The 21266-nt window shown below is 36.5% G+C and overlaps 2 protein-coding genes across 2 annotated transcripts in view; one reads left to right on the top strand and one right to left on the bottom strand.

Moving 5' to 3' along the window:
* The window catches only part of LOC128510924 (uncharacterized), a 236230-nt gene that overhangs the window by 43196 nt on the left and 171768 nt on the right, over window positions 1-21266 (bottom strand). The window lies entirely within an intron of this gene.
* grip2b (glutamate receptor interacting protein 2b) overlaps window positions 2668-21266 on the top strand; it is a 114992-nt gene continuing 96393 nt past the window's right edge. The window contains exon 1 of the mRNA XM_053483991.1: window positions 2668-2742. Coding sequence (XP_053339966.1) covers window positions 2688-2742 — 55 coding nt within the window. The 5' untranslated portion in view covers window positions 2668-2687. The remainder of the gene's footprint in view (window positions 2743-21266) is intronic.

A 21266-nucleotide genomic window follows, 5' to 3' on the forward strand; every position in this document is an offset into this window, starting at 1 on the left:
AAAAAAATCCTCTTATATGTCCTTACCTTCTTGGTAGGTTCACAGATTTTCTGTCATCATACAGTGATGGTTTGAAGAAAAAATTTCATCAGAATTTATACATTTAATATCTGTCCTAGCTGATGAATTAGATTTACTGTACATGGAACATTTACATTTGAATATAATGCCTTCTGACTAGCCCTGCAAAATTTATCATAAGAACATTAAATCACAAGCTGCAGATTCACATTTATTAGCATTTATTCAATAGGACTTCCAACTTCCAAGAGTTTAGATGAGCTCATTTTCCAGATATTGCCTCACTTCACTGCTTCCATAACAACAGCCAACAAGGCAAAAAGAGATGTCATGTTCTGTCCATCATTGTTGAGGTGTCTAGGCCCTAGAAAGAAGTAATAATCTGAAAGGATAGATTGGGCTAGACTGAACAAACAGCCAGTTCCTTTATGGGTTTTTTTAGCTGGTTTGAAAACTGATCCTTTTGAGGCTGTGGTTTTAGTTGGTGCAAATGAAACATTTTCAGGAATTTGTATATCCACATACATACTATATATAATAAATACATACATGCATACACATACAATATAGCATATCTAGCACCAGGTTGTTAGCAGTAAATCCTTTAAGTGCTGTAAGTGTGGCTTTCATGGATTAGACTTGTTTGTCCAGCACTTCCCATGGATGCTTGATTGAATTGAAATCTGGGGAATTTGAAGACCTCAACTACCTTGAACTCATTGCATGCTAAGTCCCATACACAGTAAGGTATGATATACTCAGTGTCCTGATACCTTCCTTTCATAGCTAGCATTATTATTATTTTTTCAGCAGTGTCTGATATATTGGCTTTTCTATGGGATCAGACCAGACAGGCTACCCTTTGCTCCAGATAGACAGAGGTGAACCTTGGATGCCCATGATCCTGTCATCAGTTTACTGGTATATAACACCTCCTTGTTATAATTATATGGTTCTACTGTATATGATATTTTGTTATTGTTAAGTTATTCACATTTTCTAATTCTGACAACATATTTATGTAGCATATGCAGCATGTTTTTTATATATATAAAATGATTTTTGGACTCTGTTTGTGAAATAAAATGGCACAGCACAGTTTTGCTCTTTGAAGTGCAAAAACCTTGAAGCTTAATATTTCAAAACTGTTCAGAATACAGATAAAACCTTGTAATTCCAAGGGAGTGAAAATGATATTCAATGTTATTCAATTCACCTGCTGGTGGTTTTAATGTTACAGCTGATCAGTATATATACAGTAAAGTATGTATATATATGTGTGTGTGTGTGTGTGTGTGTGTGTGTGTGTGTGTGTGTGTGTGTGTGTGTGTGCATGTGTGTGCGAGACTGTTTTATTAACAAAAAACATTTTAACATCTGGATAATGGGCACCCATCAGAGGTGTGCATCAGACAGATGTTTACTTTAATCAATTAGTGGAGATTGTAAAAAAAAAAAAAGGAAAAAAAAGAAAGAAAACTGTTTGGGCAGGTGATCCACACAAATACAGACCAAATACAAAAGTGTAAGAGTACAACCATACATCAAAGCAAATTAATACCAATAAATTATTTTTTTTACATTTTTTTATTTAATGGAATAGAACAGTACAGTAAATTTGTTTTAAGTAACCTGGAGGAATTCTGAATTCAATCTGATTATCCAAGATGCATAGATTCATCTTCATTTACATATTCATTTGCATTTTCATTTACATGTTCCTGTGTTGATTGTGCGCAGTTGTGTCTTTAATCTCAAAGAATACTTTACAGACTGATGTGATTGTGATGCTCAGTTAAGATGATTTTACAGATGATTACAGATTATATAAAATCAACAGTTTTATCTTTTATACTTTTGATAGTTATTTCTGCACATCCCTTATCCATGACAGGATATTGTTCTTTAACTGGTTCATACATTTCAGAGATTTAGAGTGTCACTTGATTGTGGCTTAACTTATTAAACTCTGATCCATGAGGCGCACACTTTCATGAAGAGTTATGTGTACTTGCACTGAGAATTGTGATCTCCCTTAAATGCTACTGTAATAAAACCATGATTCCGAAGAGCCTCTCTGTGATTAATAACACTCTCTCTCCCAGCAGCTGGACTTCAAATATGGGACCTCAGTGGAATTCTGAGTTGCATTTAAACGTTGCAGTGTGAATGAGAGCGAGTGAGAGTGAGAGTGGGAGAGAGAGAGAGAGAGAGAGAGAGAGAGAGAAACAGAGGGACATTGAGAAAAAGAGGGAGGGAGCAAGAGACGGAGTGAGAGCTCATCAACGGCAGCCTTTAAGCGATGAAGCTTCATAAATATTGATTATCATCTTGGCATTGATCGGAAGAATTGATGAGCAGCACTCAGACTGAGACGCTAAGCCCTTCTACACCAAGAGCTCTCAACCTCATGCTCTCCTTGGTTCAATTCATCCTCTCGCCACCTTTCAGGAACTTTCAACACTGGGACGAAGACTTTTGTGATGTGTAGCTCAGCTGTCGCCAAAGTGCGCACGCTTTTGTGCTTCTCAGAGCGCCATGTGACTTGTTCCAGAGCACTCCGGAGCTATTCCCCCTCCTCCCCTCTTGGTTTTCTTTTTGCCTTTTTTTCTTTCCTCCTCCAAGGATAAGCTGCTGAGGAGAGGAGGAGGTGCGAAGAGGTGGATATGTTTTCCGTTTCGCTTAAATGCCGGATGGGGGTCATCAGACGCAGGATCAAGGGTATTGTGCAATGCGTCACTTTGGCATGAGCTTTAATGCTGGATTGGGTTTGTTTGTGTGTGTGTGTATGTGTTTGTGTGCGTGCGTGTGTGTGTGTGTGTGTGTGTGGATGGTGGGGTAGCTAGTGGGGCTTACTTTCTAAAACTGCACAGAGTTGCTTTCTCAAAGTGTTTGTTTGATATGCTGGTTTCTGGTATTTACATAGGAGTTAGGTTATGTGAAGTGCATTTTACAAGGTGGTGGATTTTATGGAACTCTGCACGCAACATTTTATTGGAATTTAGCCAAGAAGTTCTGAAGTTTGTCATCTGATAGTAGATGCACATCTTAACGACAGTTGTGATACTTAATGTGTCTTGAGATAGACTGTAAATGTCAGCTTGATGTAAAAAGTTTCTAATAACACTCTAACACTCTTATAACACTCTTTTATAGATTAATTCATAATAATTCATTATGAATTAATCTATAAAATAAAACGGTGTAGGAAATTTGCTATAAAGGTCTACTGTGCATATAAGAGAGTATTATGTATGTGCACTTTCTATTGATATTTTGATATTGTTACAAGACATTTATTAATTTCCAGGCTGATTCACAATAAAAAAAAGCTACTTTTAAAATATGTCATGTTCTTATTCATGCATCCCTTTATCGTAATCAGGGCTGAGGTGGATCTGGACCTTATCCTAAGAACACCGGGTGTGAGGCAGGAGTACATACTGGATGCATACACTTTACACATTTTCACAATAAGGAGTAATTTAGCATCACCAGTATCCTTACGGGCATGCACAAGTTGTTGGGATTTAGGGATAGTGTTGAATATTCTCTTTGAAGTTATTTTAAACAGATTATATGCATATTAAGCAGACAAAGGACCATTGATGGAAAGGCAGATAACAAACACCCATGGCACAAAGTTAAGTAGATTTAAAAATCAATACATCTATCCACTGTCTATACTGCTTATACTGTGGGAACTCAGGGCTCAAGGCAGGATACTGTAGTCCCTGAAGGGGCATTGTTTTTAATAATAAAAGTAATTAGTATTTAGTATAAATTTAAATGCAGAAATGTCATAGATTTTATGCATTATACGTAATAGTAATACAAGATTGGGCTCTTAATATTATTAAGACATATATAGTAACTTACTGTATGTGACATGATCTTTGAGCCCAGTTTCAATTACTTTATTTTTCTATTTACTTCTACTTGCCACACCAAAACGAATAAAGAGTATTATTATTATTATTGTTATTATTAGCCCAAAGGGGTTCAAAAAACGCATTATGTGTTGTTTAAATCCAGTGTAAAGGCCTTGACTTGTAAAATGATAGGAAACGATTCAAATTGCAATGTAAGCCTTAAAAATCCGCTAGTTTAAGAATCCACTACTTAATAAAATTCTTCATTCTTTTAATAAACTGAAGTATAACAGGAACTGCTTTAACACTGATATAATTGGTCGTGTGTTTATACAGATTAGATAGTCACTAATTTTGCAATTTAATGACAATATGGCGTCAAATTAGAATTTTTTTGTTGTTGTTGAACCTCAATGGTACACTCTATTAAAAAAATGCTGTATTAGCCATCAGTGTCTCTTTAAATAATATACGCACTGTAGGTTTTGATATTACAACAGCGGAAAATCATGATTTTCATCATGATGGAAACATCTTGTTGGATAAAATACTTGATATTTCGAGTTGTGTTTAGTCTTTACCTTTGTGAGTGATCTCATGATAATACTTTAAGAATATCATCTATTCCTATCCTGATTTGCATGAACTATTTCTACAGCCTGTCTTTACTCTGGGGATATGTTTCTCTCTGATATGCAGCTTATTTTTGGCCAAGGGTTCACGGACGCCCTCGAAGTAAAGTGGTGAGAAGAGAAAAGATTTGTCATTTTCAGTCTTCCTGATCTTACACTGAATGGGATTGTCAGCTTTTTTTTTTTCTAATCTTAAGTCTCAGTAGCACTGTTCCTTACTCTTATAATTACAGTAGATCCTCTTTCCAATATATAATTCAAAGTAATAAGTGAATAACAATTACAATTACAACACGAGTTGAATGTTGAGAAGGCGTCAAAAACGTTTATACCTGTACTGCCGTATTAAAATGATTGAAATTGACATTCAGTTTGAGAGAATAATATGAAGGCAGAACAGAAGCTTGGAAACCTTGAATGTGTAAAAGTAGGGCTTTGTGTGCTGTTAGAGTTTAACTTGTGTGTCCAGTCAGCATCACAGATTCTTTGAGAAAAACATTAACAGTTGAAAGTAAATTTTCTTCATTTGTACGCTTTTTCAACAAAATAAACTTTATTCTGGGGGTTGAATTTATATCACATAAGGTATACATTTGTCAGTGACAACCGTCAAGTGTTATAGCTGTATTTGAACCCAACGTAAATTTTAAATATATAAATGGCCAAACAACTTTTCTTTTCCTCTTTCCTTATTAGCTTTAGCCGCAGAGCACTGCAGTCACTTCAATAGTTCAAATAAATTTGATTTGAGAGTATTTCTAAGCCATGAGACAATACTTGGGCTGTGAGGGTTTGACAAGTCATAATGAGATTAGACTAAGCACAGAAGATGACAAGCTACCAGGAAGCACCACACCATAAACCAGACTCCTGAAAGGAAAAATTCCAGGAACACCAACACCATGCCCATATTGGTCATCTGAGAGGATAGTTCAATATAAAACTGCCATTCATGTCCACTAAATTCACATTGTTACACTGTTTATCCCGAGCCTTTCAGCACCCATCTGGCAGCACGGGTGATGTAAATGCGCAGGAAGATGAAAGAAAGCATGTTGTCTCGCTGCTCTTATTCGAGGCAACTTTTGAACACAATTCAGTATGCATTTCTCCTGGCACTTCAAGACATGGTTGAGCGTGATTATGTGTTTAGAGTCTTGCCTCTAGAGAAATTGTGCAGTAACTGAAGAATGTGAACAAAGACCTTTATCTTTCATCCAGGTTGTGAAGCTTTATTCTGGAAAGGTGCTACGGCGGGTGATTTATGACTTGCGCACACTCGGTGTGACAACACGAGAGTGCTCCAGGGCCCTTTGTCTTCCTTTCTTGGCTTTAATGTCGCAGCGTGTTACCTGCATCTTTGCCGTGCATCAGCTCTTTTGTTAATTGTGGGTTTTCACAAAAGGAGACACTTGTTTGAAAAGATTGTTTTCTTTTCAACAAACAGAGATGATGAGATAATTTTGTAGTTTTGCTCGGCAGATCTAGAAATTTTGGTAAACTTATATTTCTACATTAGTTTGCTGCAGTATAAACCACTGAAATATTCGAACAGATTGCTTTCATAATACAGTAACTCCTCTACATACGATCTAGTTCCTTTCCGAGAGCTCGTTCATAAGCCCAATTTGTTCGTCAGTCCAACAAACAATGTCTAGGTCCTAGAATACCAACACATTTGGTAATACACACAGTGTATTACAGTATAGTGTTCTTCATATTCGTGCAGATGGTTAAACAATTTATGTTAAAAATAATGAGCACTCAATTTTCTCGATTATTTTCACTTTTATCTCCATCCTTATTGCTTGGCATGTCTTAGCAGTACCAGCTTCATCACCACTGCTTTCACATTTGCTTCTGGACATCATGGGCTTGTACTGCACTTGCAGAGTGTACACCTGGCACGCACATGACAATGTACACCAGACATGTGATCTAACTCTCGATACCTTTCGAATAAACGCGAACACGTATTAAAGACAAAGGTTTTTTGCCTAAAAGACCTTTAAAGATTGCACTAGAAGGCACATCTTGTGTTTTCCCATGTTGAAACATTAAATTGAGCAAGTGAGTGAAGTAAATATTTTTTCCTTTTGCCTAGAGACAATACATTTGGTCTTTCATTGATTTATCAGACTAAACATACGAAGGGGAAAGAACATATTTAGTGCAGATGTTATTTCTTTTTTTTTTTTAAAGCAATTGTTATGTCTCTGTGTCTCAAAGGCCTATGGCAATGTTTATTAAGTAAAGTTAAGACAAACATTTTTGTGTTTGTAGACTTTTTCTATCCAGTATTTCCGTCTTTCATGTAATCTGCAAACAAAAACCTTTGCTCTGTAATCCTGCTAAAACACCAGCAGGGAGGCGAGCACTTTTCCTGAAGCATGTTCTTTAAGATTTAAATTTAGACTGCACTGCAATGTCTTGTAATACATTTTCAAGGCTATTTGTTATGTCTCCTCTGTTTCTCTTTACTGGAAAATATGCTCTAAATGCAACACAATGAATAAACATGAAGCATAATTTACTACATGTTTGGCACTGCAGTGTCATTCATTTATTACTATTATAATAATAATAATTATTATTATTATTACTACTACTACTACTACTATTATTATTATTGCTCTATTCATATTCTTATGAATGGATTAAGTGTCCTTTTCCATTTTTGTATAGTTGCCTTATAGGGCCTCCATCAATCCATTCATCCATCCATCCATTCAACCATTGTATTCCATCTAGGGACTGTAGTGGACAGGGGTGACCATTGTATCTGTACTCATTTGTACGACCGGGGTAAGACCTCCGGTCAACATTCACACACTACGGGCAATTTCAGAATGTCAATTAGCCTTATCTGCATGTCTTTGTACTGTGGGCGGGAAATGGAGAACCCGGAGGAAACCCACCAACCACAGGGAGAACATGCAAACTTCGCATCTGGAGGTGCAAGGCTACAGTGCTAACCACTAAGCCACCATGTTGTATGGCTTTACTGCTCCAGAGTTGGAGTTTGCTCTCCCTTTGCTTGTTAGGTTTCATCCTGGTTCTCCAGTTTTCACCACAGTTCTAAAGATTACAGTATACAGTTTGTGTAAGTGTGGGTTGCCAGTGGATGGGGTTCTTAGCAATCCCTACAACAATACCAATGGCATGAAGTCATAGGTCACTGCACCATTTCTCAGCAATGTGGGCCTGAATAGAAATAAATAAAATCCTTTACATTATCAAATATATAAAAAACTTTATCAAAAAGTTATCAAACATTATCAAAAACTTTTCCTAAAATCTCATCCCGTAAAGTACTCCCATTTTAAAAACACATTTTATTCCAAATCTAGTGAGCTACCACTACATTTATAACTTGGGAAACCAATATAACATTAATTAAACAATGGAAATGCTACTCATATTTCAGAGTAAACACCTCACATATATATACTTTTGTAGGTTTCTTGAACCTTTATAGAAAATAAGGCATGATGCTAAATTGTGATAACCTAAAATATTTTCAAGTCGAAAATAAAAAGTTTTCTGTTTCATAAGGCAGTCATCTTTCACTTTAACACCACAATAACAGGGAAAGTAGCTGATGACGCTAGATTTGACATCTGCACTTTATTTTGAAATGCTGTGTTAACAGTTTCATTTTTATTACAACTAGATGCTCAACACTCAGGGTGCTTCTTCAACTGAATTAAAAATTAACATTGTAACTTCCATCCAAAAGTTGATGTAGCTCATGCAAAATGTATACGAATTTTAATGGCAGAGCGGTTTTATTGTGAATGCTGTGATTGCTAATCCTCTACTATAAACTTCTTATATAAAAAAGATCTATAAAAAAGCTGGAGGACATATTTACAGTATACAGGTTTTAGTGGTTTAAGTTCAGAGTTCTAAAGAGAGGAGTTTGAGAGTTGCCTCTACTTTGGATTATTTTGGATTTGTTCACACATTGACTCCTGCTTGGTCATTTTTCATCCAGGGGTTGATTCGATCTCAGATTTGATTAATTTTACAGATGTATAGAAATGTATTAGGTGGAGTAGGTTGATATGGTCATGCTTTCTTGTAATGCAATTATAAAAAAAAAAACATTCAGTTTGGGAGTTTTAATGGAAGAACATTTCTCAGAGTAATGGTAGCTGTGTGTGGCTTGTATATTAATACTATTAGTAACTGACAGCTTTTGTTAGGCCCAGTTTAGTCAGTATTTGTGGCACAGTTGTTACAGTTGAGAGCCCTGCACATCAACACTGTATTACCAACAAAAATATTGCCTGGGAACAGACAGTATCTTCTCTGAGCTCTTGTGCGATATTCAATTGTCCCATCATGTCTCCTAGAGATTTCAGGGATTGATGACAGTATTGCCTGTGGAAGGGTAGAGGTAAGCAGTTATGTTGATATGAATGAAGGAGATCATGGTTAGATATAAATACATACATCATTACAGGAAAAAAAACATTAATAAATACTAAACGCTGCTTACAGTTTGGCTGTAGCTGCTAATATTAATGTTTACTTAGTTTTGTTCATTAAATACCTCTTAATGGAATTCGAATTGTTTGCAAAATGTTTGTAGTCAGGAATGTACATAATACACTTCTTATCCTAAAAAATGGAGGAATACTACATGGACAAGTAGTATGGACTTGTGCATTTATCAAGTCCATACTTCATCCTAGCCATGTCTCTGCCAGATTTTTAACGTATCTATTGAACTATATAAATTAAAATATAGTTATTACTATACTGTTTAGAACAGATTACACCATGCTTTTACCAGGTACTTTTTATGCACTTACTACTTTCATTGCATCAGTATAAATCTCATGGTCATAGCACAAGCCTGAAGAGGTCGCAATGCGAACTTAATTACCGTAGCAACAATGCAGTGACATCCCAATGACCATCAGTCTGAATGCCATGCTATCTTTCCTGTCTGTGCCATGCTTTTAATATGTCACTGTTTCTTTCATTTATGTCCCCACTCTTTTTTTTTTCATTCTTTTATGCCCCCAGAGCGAAGACATTTATGGCTTTATTTGTTTGGCATGCCCAGATGACTGAAGCTACAGTAAGATGCAACAGGGAAAGATATCGCTTTGTTCCAAAGTCAGACAGCATAAGCTATTAAGGATTGTCAAGGACTATAAAAATAGGCTCGAAAGGAAACACACATGAAATACAACAGGGTTTCATTTTTGGTGGTCATGAAGCTGCAGATGCTTAAAGGCCATCATGATAGTATTATTATCGCCATCATAAAGAATCAATATTCTAGTACTTTTTCTGCCTTTCCACTGTATATTAATACCAATATATATATATATATATATATATATATATACCCAAAGATTTTTCAGTGTATATTGTTTGTTTTGTCTTTCTTTTTTCTTTGAACTTGGACTTGTGTCTCCACTTATACTCTAGACTGAACCTTCATTAAAGTTTAATCTGGCTGGGCAAAAACCTATAAATCCGTATGTTCATGCATAAACCTGTTCACAAATGTGTGTCTAAGCCACAATGCCCATTCAACTTTATTTTACGCAGTACAATAAAAAAATAAGTCTAATTTTTTTTTTAAAATTATCAATCGTAGCTATCTAAAACTATACATTTTTAATAAAGACAATACACAGACTAACATAAAGAATCTTCTGAACACCTCTGAACATATTTTACTATATTATTTATACATATAAAGAATTTATAATATGAATTTCATTTGACATCACCCTATTTATCTGTCCAACTGTTTCCTTCCCATAATTTACATTACTGTTCTTACCCGTCACATTAGCAGGGTCGCTGCATTTGTCACTTCCCTTTCTATTCAATTTTCATGCTTTAAATAGCCTAGTCTACAGAGGGTCCTGAACTTTGTTGAGGAAATCAGATACTATACTGCGTCAAGCTGAAGCAAGTAGTGATTGTGGAGTGAGGGTGTAGCACCTTAATGCAGTGAGAAGGTTACAGCTTTTCAGACCAGCTTATTCACTGGTGTATTTCTATTGATTTGGCTCTCTTTAGTTCCACTCTGAGGTCAGCAGGTGGGACCATAGTCTCACCAGGTTACCAGTTCAGAGTGAAAGCTCCGGGCTTATTTTTTCCAGTTAAAGATTAAAAAGAAAAACATTGCCTGGCCTTCTTGTACAATTTCGGGAAACCTGGGCCCACTATATCCTCAGATTCCTGTTCTTGGCAAACAAGACAGGACCATAATATGGTCTTGTGCTGTTGTAGCCCATGTGGCCCAAGATTTTAATTCATTTTAACAGTTTGAGCTGCATTTTTGCTCATCATTGTTGTAAATAGTGGGTATTTGAATAACTGTGACATTCCTGTGACTCTCATCTGACCTCTGATCTTATTGACAAGACAGATCTTACACTTACTGTATAGATTTTTTTTGTTAAATGTTTTTAGTGGTTTTTTTTTTTTTTTTTGGAAAATCTAAATGAAGTTTTCCTACTTTTTCCTGCCATTTACTTTTTTTTGTTTGTTTTTTGAATTTTTTTGGTTACAACATCACTCGGGAATCAAACTCTCAATTTCCAGATGATAGGGCGAGCGCTTTACCACTGCGCCACTTGGAAGTGAATTAATGCAAAGTGCAATTAGTGTACAGGTGTTTATTCATACTATACCTATAAACTTACATTTACCAAGTTATCATTATTGTCACCCAGGTTAAAACTGTCTTAAGGTGGTCTACAGTAGTTTCCTCCAGCAAGGTTTGATGGATGAACATGGAGACATTTATTCTGTGCTCATGCATTGCTAATGCTTTTTTTTTTTTAAATAGATTTATGACCTCCTTAATTCATTTTTTTTACTTAAACTGGGACAACATTCTAATATTCTTGAAGTGTCCTGTTATAGAAAAGTTTGAATTTAGAAAGAGCTTTGAAAGCCTAACATCATTGTTTTCCAAAGCTTTGAATGTCACCTGAGCTGTTTAATGATCTACAGTCATTAACATGACAAGCAAATGACACGTGTGTCCTTGTTAGTGTCATTTCCATCACACAGAGCTGATACACCGGCCATAAGAAATGACTTTAACCATTGGTTTAGTTCCATTTAATATTGAGATGACACATAGGTGACATCCATTACTTTCAAATCCATTCATGGAAATGCTTGTGACAGGAGGAGCTGCTGAATACAGAACTGTTCTGTGATCCAGATGTCACACTGTCTTGACAGTGAACTTTAATTCAATGACTGCTGAACCGGCGGTGATAAGTCCATGATTTTCTCTCCCCCTCTTCATTTATTCCATTCTTCAGTACCCTTAAACGTTAAAGAGCACTGCAGCTAGTAATTATTTTTTTTTAAGTCCCTTCTCCTACTGTTACCATTTCAAATACTGTCCATGTATGTAATTAGGTCATTTTTAAAATTCCAACTCCCACTAGAGATATACATATCAAATGTCAGAAATGAAATATTGATATTATATTTATAATTGGGATGGTTTGAAGAGCTTGTTCTGCATGGCTGTGCTCCTTTTCTGAGTCCGAGTGCCCTCTGCTGATTAATGAACGGCATGCTATATTAATGGTTCTGCTTCATATACATTTATCAACCTTGGACAATAAATTGCACAAATTGTACAGGAATTGGTGGTATGTCCGATCTATTAGTGCATGATAATGGGGAGGGGGGGAGATATTTGAAATATGTACAGTGTTTTTGTTAATATTCTAATGATATTTTTCATGACTACTTAAATATATAATATCACTGACATGGGTATCATTATACTGTACATCTATGCAGGTTTTAACTATGGCTAAGCGTTTATGATGATTAAAGTGCATATTAACTACAGAATGTGCTATTTCTTTAATGTGCGTTTTTTGAGCACAAAACATGAATTGGTTATTATATGAGGGGTGTCCAAGTCGAACCAGGACAAAGTTATGAAAGTAAAAACTCCTCAACACTATTACACTATATACACTATTGCACGTATCGATAGTGCTTGGGAACAATCAGAGCAGAACCTTTTCTCAGTATGCCAAAGCCATGATTGGCCTGCCTGTCTCAAACACTGGCCTGCCAGGAACTCCTTTAAGGCTCCTTTAAACATTTAGAAATGGCTTGGAGTAAGGTCAGGACTGTACAGGGGATGAGGCAATAACACCCAGCCGAGTTACTGTTCCATGTGCAAGTGGTAAATTTTCCACAGACAGATGCGTCTTTTCCAAAAGAGTGTCATTATCGTAATGTGATTGTTGTTTCTGCAGAAATTCGTACAGTAACTCGGATTTTTGTAAGTCGAGATATCTGTAATTACATTCAGGTGGTCCAATCACTTCCATGGTATAAATTCAAGTACCTAGGCGTGTAACAGACCACTTCTACAAATATTTGTGAAAGAATGGGTCGCTCTCAGGAGGTCGGCGAATTTTATCATGGATTCCACCTGTGCAATAAGTCCAAAATAAGTTGTAAAATTTCCTTGCTACTAAATATTCATACTTCACAGTCAACATCACCAAGTGCAATGTAAAGCATCATATGCAGTGGTGTAAGGCATCATATGCAGTGGTGTAAAGCATCATATGCAGTGGTGTAAAGCATCATATGCAGTGGTGTAAAGCATCATATGCAGTGGTGTAAAGCATCATATGCAGTGGTGTAAAGCATGCAGGACTCTAGATCAGTGGAGATGTGTTCTCTAAAGTGATGAATCAAACTTCTTTGTCTGTTCTCTGTCGGTTGCCAGTAGAACGGTACTTGTCCGACTGCATTGTGCCAAATGTAAAGTTTGGTGGAGGTGGGGGTTATGATGCGATGGTTTTTCAGGAGTTGGGCTCGGCCCCTTAGTTCCAGTGAAATGAACTCTTAATGCTTCAGCATACCAAGACATTTTGGACAATTTCATGCTCCTAAGTTTGTGGGAACAGTTTAGGGATGCCACTTGCTGTTCCCACATGACTGTGCACCAGTGCACAAAGCCCAAATCAACAATAAAATGCAGCCAAGTGGACATTTAAAAACCAATTTGTAAAAGAAATAAGCATGGTGTCTTAGTGGTTAGGACTGTTGCCATGCCACTCCAGAGTCTGGGTTTGATTACCACCTTGGGTCTGTGGGCATGGAGCTTGCATGTTCTCCCCATGCATGGCGAATTTTCTCCGGGTAATCCAGTTTCCTTATACACTCCAAAGGTATGCAGATTAGATTAATTTGCATTCTCAAATTGCCCCTTAGTGTGTGAATAAGTGTGTGTGTGTGTATGCGCTGCGATGGATTGGCAACCTGTCCAGGGTGTACCCCGCCTTGTGCCTCAAGTCTCCTGGGATAGGCTCCCACACCCCGGGGACCCTGTATACAGGATTAAGTGGTATAGACAATGAGTTATGGACTGAGTGATGTTTTTCCTCCCTCATGGGACACCCTTGACACAACTATTGCAAACCCCAAGAGCATCAGTTAGCACAACATGACTGATTTCTCTTTAAGAAATAAAGAGCAAAGCAGAACTTCTGGAAATTTGTTTTCATGTATTTTTTTTCCCATTTCACCTCCAGACTTAGCAAGATTGCCTGTCACGATCCCAAGCATAAGATTAGTCTGGCATGGTGAAAGTAGCGCACAGCTCTTCTCAGGCTGAGAAAATGCATCTTTTTGAAGTTTGGTTTAGGCAACGGTTGCAAATTTGTAAACATTTGGATGAATAAACTCATCTGAAAGTTCTAAATGGTTAAGTTAGTGATCATAGTATTACATTTTTTTCCATGGGAGACAGATACATTTACTTTCTGCCAGGTTGGCCAAGGATATTGACATGCTTTGAGGAAAATTGATAATATTGCCCTGTATCCCTGCACATGCCTGAACTAAAAAACCTTATTACTATATGAGAAGATTTCAGTAGGAATGTAGCCAGCAAAACCTGCCAAGCGCTCTACGCCATGTGGAACTTGGCCATGTATAACTCTAAAGAGCCCATATACTTTACAAATATAACCTATATGCTAAGAGTGACTATAATTTTGATATATATGCAGTATATACTAAAATGTATTTTAATGTATGAAATGCACTTAAATGAAAAATGCACATAAAAGAAAATTATGCCCAGTTTATTTAGTAGCTGAATTGTTAAAGCTCTGCACTCATTTTCATACAGTTTTTAATTCGTCCGCAGCTTTGACTTTGACAATCCGTATGACTTTTGTAAGACCATGTTGAATATGACTGCATCTGTATACGCCATTTATATCTTCGTAATCTTAATTAAATTCCTATCTTAATAGTGATTATGATGTTTTAGTCCATAGTGTAATATTGTATTGTATATAATTCATCTCTCACCTAGCCCTACAGAATTGTTTTCACTTTGTTTTTGCTGGTGGTATCATTCCCTAAGGGGAACACACTGCAAAGGTCATCTAAAAAGACAATGTTCAGTGATTCTTTGGTATATTATAACAGAAATTTGAAACAGGGAATCAGATAAGGCTGTTTCCTGCTGGACTGAAATCATCTAGAGAGTTCAGTAGGCACAGCCTTATTACCTGTGTGAGCACTGAAGCTGAAATAAAAGCCAGGGGGCTATATGAGAAGGATGAAATGAAGATATTCATCATCACAGCCAACTGTTGTTGTATTTCGTATTTTGTTCCTCTTTTCAGGATTTTCTGTCCCTGAACATTAATTTATAATTATAAATTTTTAATATGGTGACTATTCATTTGTTTATTATAGGAAATATGTATGCATTACATATAGTAAATAAAACACCCCAGGACATGCTGGTATAAAGTAAAGGTGTGATTTTGTGCCTGTTACCACCCACTTTGGTCACCTGCCATTTCCCATCCAACATCTTTCAGATCCCTTTAAACAATGGCAGCCATAATGGGCATAGAAAAGAATCATCCCTTTAAAATAATCACATTTAGTTGCTTTAGTTCACTGATTTTGAAAAAGATCACCCATGCCCTCTTAAAATGACTTTTAAACTTGATCTTGTAAATCGTTCTCAGTAGCACACAAAGCTTTGCACATCTAGACTTTGCAGAACTGCTCAAGTTGGCTTAAAGTTGATGGTGTTTGTTTGTGGACTGCAGTCTTCATTTCATTCTAGTGATTTTTAATGGGATTTAAGTCAGGGCTCTGACTAGGCCATGCAAGGACATTTACCTTTATCTTCTTCAACTACTGTGTGGTCAGTTTTGCTGTGTGCTTAACGTCATTGTCATTTGGAAGGTAAACCTTCTTCCCACTTAGAACTTTCTGGCAGGGGGCAGCAGATTTTCCTCAAGAATTAGTCAGTATTTTGTCTTATCCATTTACCTTTTATCCTGACAAGTACTCCATTTCCTTCTGCAGAGAAACACCCCCATAACAGGATATTACTATCTCCATGCTTTACTGTAGGAATGATGGTGTTTGGATGGTAAGCTGTATTGGATTTCCACCAGAAATAGCATTTGGTGTTGTGGGAAAAATTCAATTGGAGTCTCATCTGATCATAACACATTTTTCCATGTGACCTCAGAATCTTCAAAGTGCATTTTTGCAAAGCTCAGTTACAAAGAATGGCTTTTTTTTTCTTACAAGCCGCATTTATGAAGAATATGTGGTGATGAAGTCACTCAATGGCTTTATGTGCCATCGAGAAGGTGATGAGCTTCACCTGATTGAGCTTATAACTCATTTTTTAGGAGGTAGATAGTACTTTTTCATATCACTGACTGACATGTTGGTGTTGTATCTTTCACATGAATATTAAAAGTTGCAATGAGTAAATATAACTGGGTAAAATAAAAACTTTCTTTTTTCATTTCAGCAACAAAATATGATTATTTTAAAATAGGGAGGGTGATTCTTTTTTATACTCACTGTACCAACTGGTACATAGAAGATTAGGAATTGGCATTTAAAATAAGAAAAAAATAAGACACACACATCCCCCTGTATGGTTGAACGTTTAAAGTACAGTATATACTGTACACCTACCTAATATTACATTTACATTTAGGCATTTGGCAGACGCTCTTATCCAGAGCGACTTACATTTTTTTAAATCTCATTACACATCTGAGCAGTTAAGGGTTAAGGGCCTTGCTCAAGGGCCCAACAGTGGCAACTTGGTGGTTGTGGGGTTTGAACCTGGGATCTTCCGAACCGTAGTCCAATGCCCAAACCACTGAGCTACCCCTGGCCCAAAAATATTAAGTGCATCCCCCCTTTTTCCATTAAAACTGCAATCCATGCAGGTGTTCTCACACCTTTCTGTCAGAACCAGGAAAAACCTTTTCCACAGTTTAAGTTATTGTAGCTTCTCTATTGAAATAGACTACCCAGGCCAGGCTTCACTCCCCAGGTGCAAAAGTGATCCTTGGCCAATCATGAGTCTATACACCGGTTTTCCTTCCATGGTGCACTTTTGCTAGGTCTTGATCACTGCAGATTGGGAACATTGCTATATCCCTGACATACTTATACAGAAATTTTAGATTATGTTCTATATTTAACACAAAAACATAAAATAATTATTCTCTTATTAACATATTAACAAACTATTCAAATTTGTGTGATACATTTTTTTTTTTGGTTCAAATAGTTTATGGTTGATTAATATCCTAAAGACTCTGTCTGTGGTTTTTAAAGCATAAATATGTGCTTTAATCTTTCTCTTTATTTAAAAAAATCCTTACTAGTTGTAGGCTACTAATTTATAAACACATTTAAAGACTGGTTACACACAAGCAAAAACAATACAGTAAAATTGATTACATCACAGGCATCAACAGAGGTGATTTATTTTTCAGTTGCATTATCTCAAGTCAGGCGGCATGGTGGCTTAGTGATTAGCACTGTCACACCTCCAGGCTTCGATTCCTGCCTCGGGTCTGTGTACATGTTCTCCCTGTGCTTGGTGGGTTTCCTACGGGTACTCCAGTTTCCTCCCACAGTCCAAAGACATGCGGAATAGGCTAATTGCTGTTCCCAAAATTGCTCCAGAATAGTGTGTGAATGAGTGTGTGCTGTGCATGTGTGCCCTGATTGATTGGCACCCTGTCCAGGGTGTACTCCACCTTGTGCCTTAAGTTGCCTAGGATAGTCTACAGAATAAGCAATATAGAAGATGAGTGAATGAATGAATTATCTCAGGTCCTGTTATTGTTGCTACATTTAAAGCTGTTTAAATTCTATTGGTGATTTTTGACACAGCATAGCTCCTTTTCATTTGTTAAACCAGATTTTTACTGTTTCAAATGCATTATTAGTCATTAGACTTGTTAAATCTAGGCTTTACACGATAGATAGTGTGCTGATTTATCCTTTTGCCAATTAGCAATAGTTTTGCACCACTGAGGTGGAATACTAAATAGCTCACTATCTTTGGCAATTAGTTCATTCAGAAAACATTTAATTAATGCCTGTTCCACACTAAATTTAATCAAGCTTCAGGACAGTGGGGAAAAATATGTGCGTATTAAGAGATAAATTGGACTGTCTGCTCTGTGAATGGAAAATAATTTAACTTAGGGATAAGATGAATGAATACTGCGCCAGACTGGATAGGCACTATATTTTAAAAGTGCTGTGTATTATATTAAATGGCAATGTTTTCATATGCTGATATGATTCTTTTATGTGGAAGGAAAGAGAACAGAAGTATTGCAAATGCAAGCAGTTCTGTTTCAAGCTGGCAAAGCTGCTTTTCTGAATGAAATGGTCAGGAACTGTTAGATAACAGTACAGTATAGATCCCAAATCAAATACTATTACTTGCATACTTTTACAAAAGTGACTTTTGCAAAATAGCCAAGTCATGTTAACCAGTTCATCTTTGACAAATCAAATCACTTCAGTGGCAGTTACTCTGCTGTAGAAGTTCCTCATGACAGTGGTTTTATGAATATTTGATATTATATACACATAGCACTTTCTTGGGTGGCACAGTTACTTAGGGGTTAGCACTGTCGCCATGAACCTCCTCCTCATTCTTGGTGGGTTTCCCCCAGGTGCTCTAGTTTTCTCCCACAGTGCAAAAACAGGCAAATTAGGCGTAATGAACTTTCCCCAAAATTATCCGTACAGTAGTGTATGAATGAGTGTGTGTGTGTGTGTGTGTGTGTGTGTGTGTGTGTGTGTGTGTGTGTGTGTCTGTGTGTGTGTGTTTGTGCCCTGCAATGGATTGTCACCCCATCCAGGGTGTACTTGGACTAACCCCCCCATATTAAAAAAAAAAAAAAAAACTCTTCCCAGTTGTGTTGGACTAATGGCACTTAGTTATTAACCTAGTTAACCCAGTGTAAGTATGTATCCAATGATGTAAACTTTAAAGCACTTTTTGTAAGTCTCTCTGGATAAGAGCACCTGCCAAATGCCTAAATGTAAATGTACCCTGCTTTGTGCCCTGGGATAGGCTTCAGGCCCCTGTGAAAAATGGTACAAACCTAAAAATTAAATGGCACACCTCATAATCTCATAATTAGCAATAGCAATAGTATTATCTTCAGGTATATTTCTCACACCTGTATTTAAAAGGCTTCTTTCTGACTTAAAGTCAGTTTGCACCACAGACACTGTATGAACTTTATTCATTCAGAAAAAAACATCAAAAGTTTAACATAATTCACTCTGGCTCATTTCAACTGGCCTGTGAAAATAAAATTCTGTGCCATTTACACACATCCCATTTAAACGGACATAAAATTTGAAGCTAATGTTTCTTTACTAAGGCTACATTTACACTGCAGGTCTCGATGCCCAATTCTGATTTGTTGCCTATATCTGATTTTTTTTGACCGTCTGTTTACATGTTCTTTCAACTATGACTCATATCCGATACACGTGTTTACACTTGCCATGCCATCTGAAACATCGCGCATGTATTCTTGCTACACACTAGCCAAGATAGACGAAGGTGAAGTATGCTTGACGGTCTGCAATATATGCAAAGTTCGCAAAACGTCACCATGGTTTTAAAACGGAAAAGGCGAAAAAAACGGCATAATTGCAGCCTGCGCATATGCTTCATTTACCAAATACTGATTTCTTAATTTTATTTAGCCCAAATAAGCATAAAAAAATCTGGGTTCTTTTCCTTTTCCATGTCACCTGCGATGTTATAATTCCACACGCGCTTCCACCGAAGAATAACATTACGTCATTAAACCGCGAAGAAGTCGCAGTTTTAATGACATACAGAACGCAATGACTCAGGAATTCTGATCTGTCCGTTTACATGACAATCACATTTGCACATATCTGATTTATATCTGATTTATTTTGATATATAAAGGAGGCCTGAAACCGATCTCGAAATATCGGAATGCATGCGTTTTTTTTTCCTGTTTACACGGACATAGAACATATCCGATATGTGTCACATATGAGCAAAAAATCTGAATTGGGTCACATTTACCCGACAGTGTAAAAGTAGCCTAAGAGCGGCTTTTTTAAGCATAAAATTAGCAAACATAAAATGTGGTCAACCAGCATCCATAAAATTATAATGACTTTGTAAATTGTAAAGTAAAAAAAAATAACTTTAATTTGAATAACATGTTTTTCACTTTTTAAATGAAAAAACAAAATCACTTATTGTAATTTATAATGATTTTTATGCATCATAATTTTTATTCTTTCATTATTTAAATCAGCATCCGAATTTAATCCTTTTGGAGACGAGTTCTTAAGGTAAAATTCTAAAGGCAGAAAATCTGCCACCCAAAAATATTACCAATATTACCAACTTTCAACACTACCATCATATTTTTTCTACATGAAAACAATAAAAAAAAAATGTAGAAAAGACAAGGAAACTATTTAATAAATAAACATTAAACCTCATGTAACTGTGATAAAACCTCAATTTATCATGTTCCTCTTGGCACCGGCTACTTAAAAAAAAAAACTGAAAGTGGCTCCCTTTTCTTTTTCCTACTGTCCTTGAAAACTTGGGACCCATGAGACTATGTCTTTACTTAATTTTGAAGAAACTCTTTAAAATTAAGCTTTGGTTGGCTTTCAACTGATGCAAACAAGTTTTGAACAGCTCCCAGACATATGGGCAAGTTAGCCAGCCATAAGTTTAGCTCAGTTCAGTGGTTCTGTACTTCCTGAGGACCTTCAGACAATTCAGATGATGCAACTTGACACTAATTAAACTTATTTTAAAAAAGTATAAAATTTAAAGAAGGATAATTTCTTCTTATTTTATAAGGAAAGACACTTAGAAAAGGTTTGAGGCGAAAAGATTTTAATATACAGTGAAACCTCGGATTACCTCGCACTCACATTAAGACGCACATACTTTGCTCTACACAGAATCTCTGCTCTGTCGCGATTCTTTTTAGAGGTAAAGTTCGGTTTATTTGTTTGTTTTACTTTACAGCAGTGATTCCGTTAGCACGCGCTCACACGAGTGTCATTAGCGATGTTTCTTGCTAATTTCCAGACAAAAGTGTAGCAAGAGAGAGGTTGATTTATGACAGCTCTTTACGGAAGTGTAGTCCACTGCTGGAGATGCATTGTGGGTAATGCAGTCCAGTGTGTGTGAACGCGAATGCAGAATGTAAGCTAGGATATAGAGCCTAAGTTTTGTTCTTCAGTAGTTTTGTTGGATTTATCGACATCGACCAGTTTGTCCATCTTATCATTACACAAGCATGAATTAATGGGCTGTTACGCTGTTGCAAGCAACATAAAAATAAAGAGGAGCAGCTTTAATAATTTAAAG

The sequence above is a fragment of the Clarias gariepinus genome, chromosome 23 (genome assembly GCF_024256425.1).
Source record: "Clarias gariepinus isolate MV-2021 ecotype Netherlands chromosome 23, CGAR_prim_01v2, whole genome shotgun sequence".
NCBI classification, from domain to species: domain Eukaryota; kingdom Metazoa; phylum Chordata; class Actinopteri; order Siluriformes; family Clariidae; genus Clarias; species Clarias gariepinus.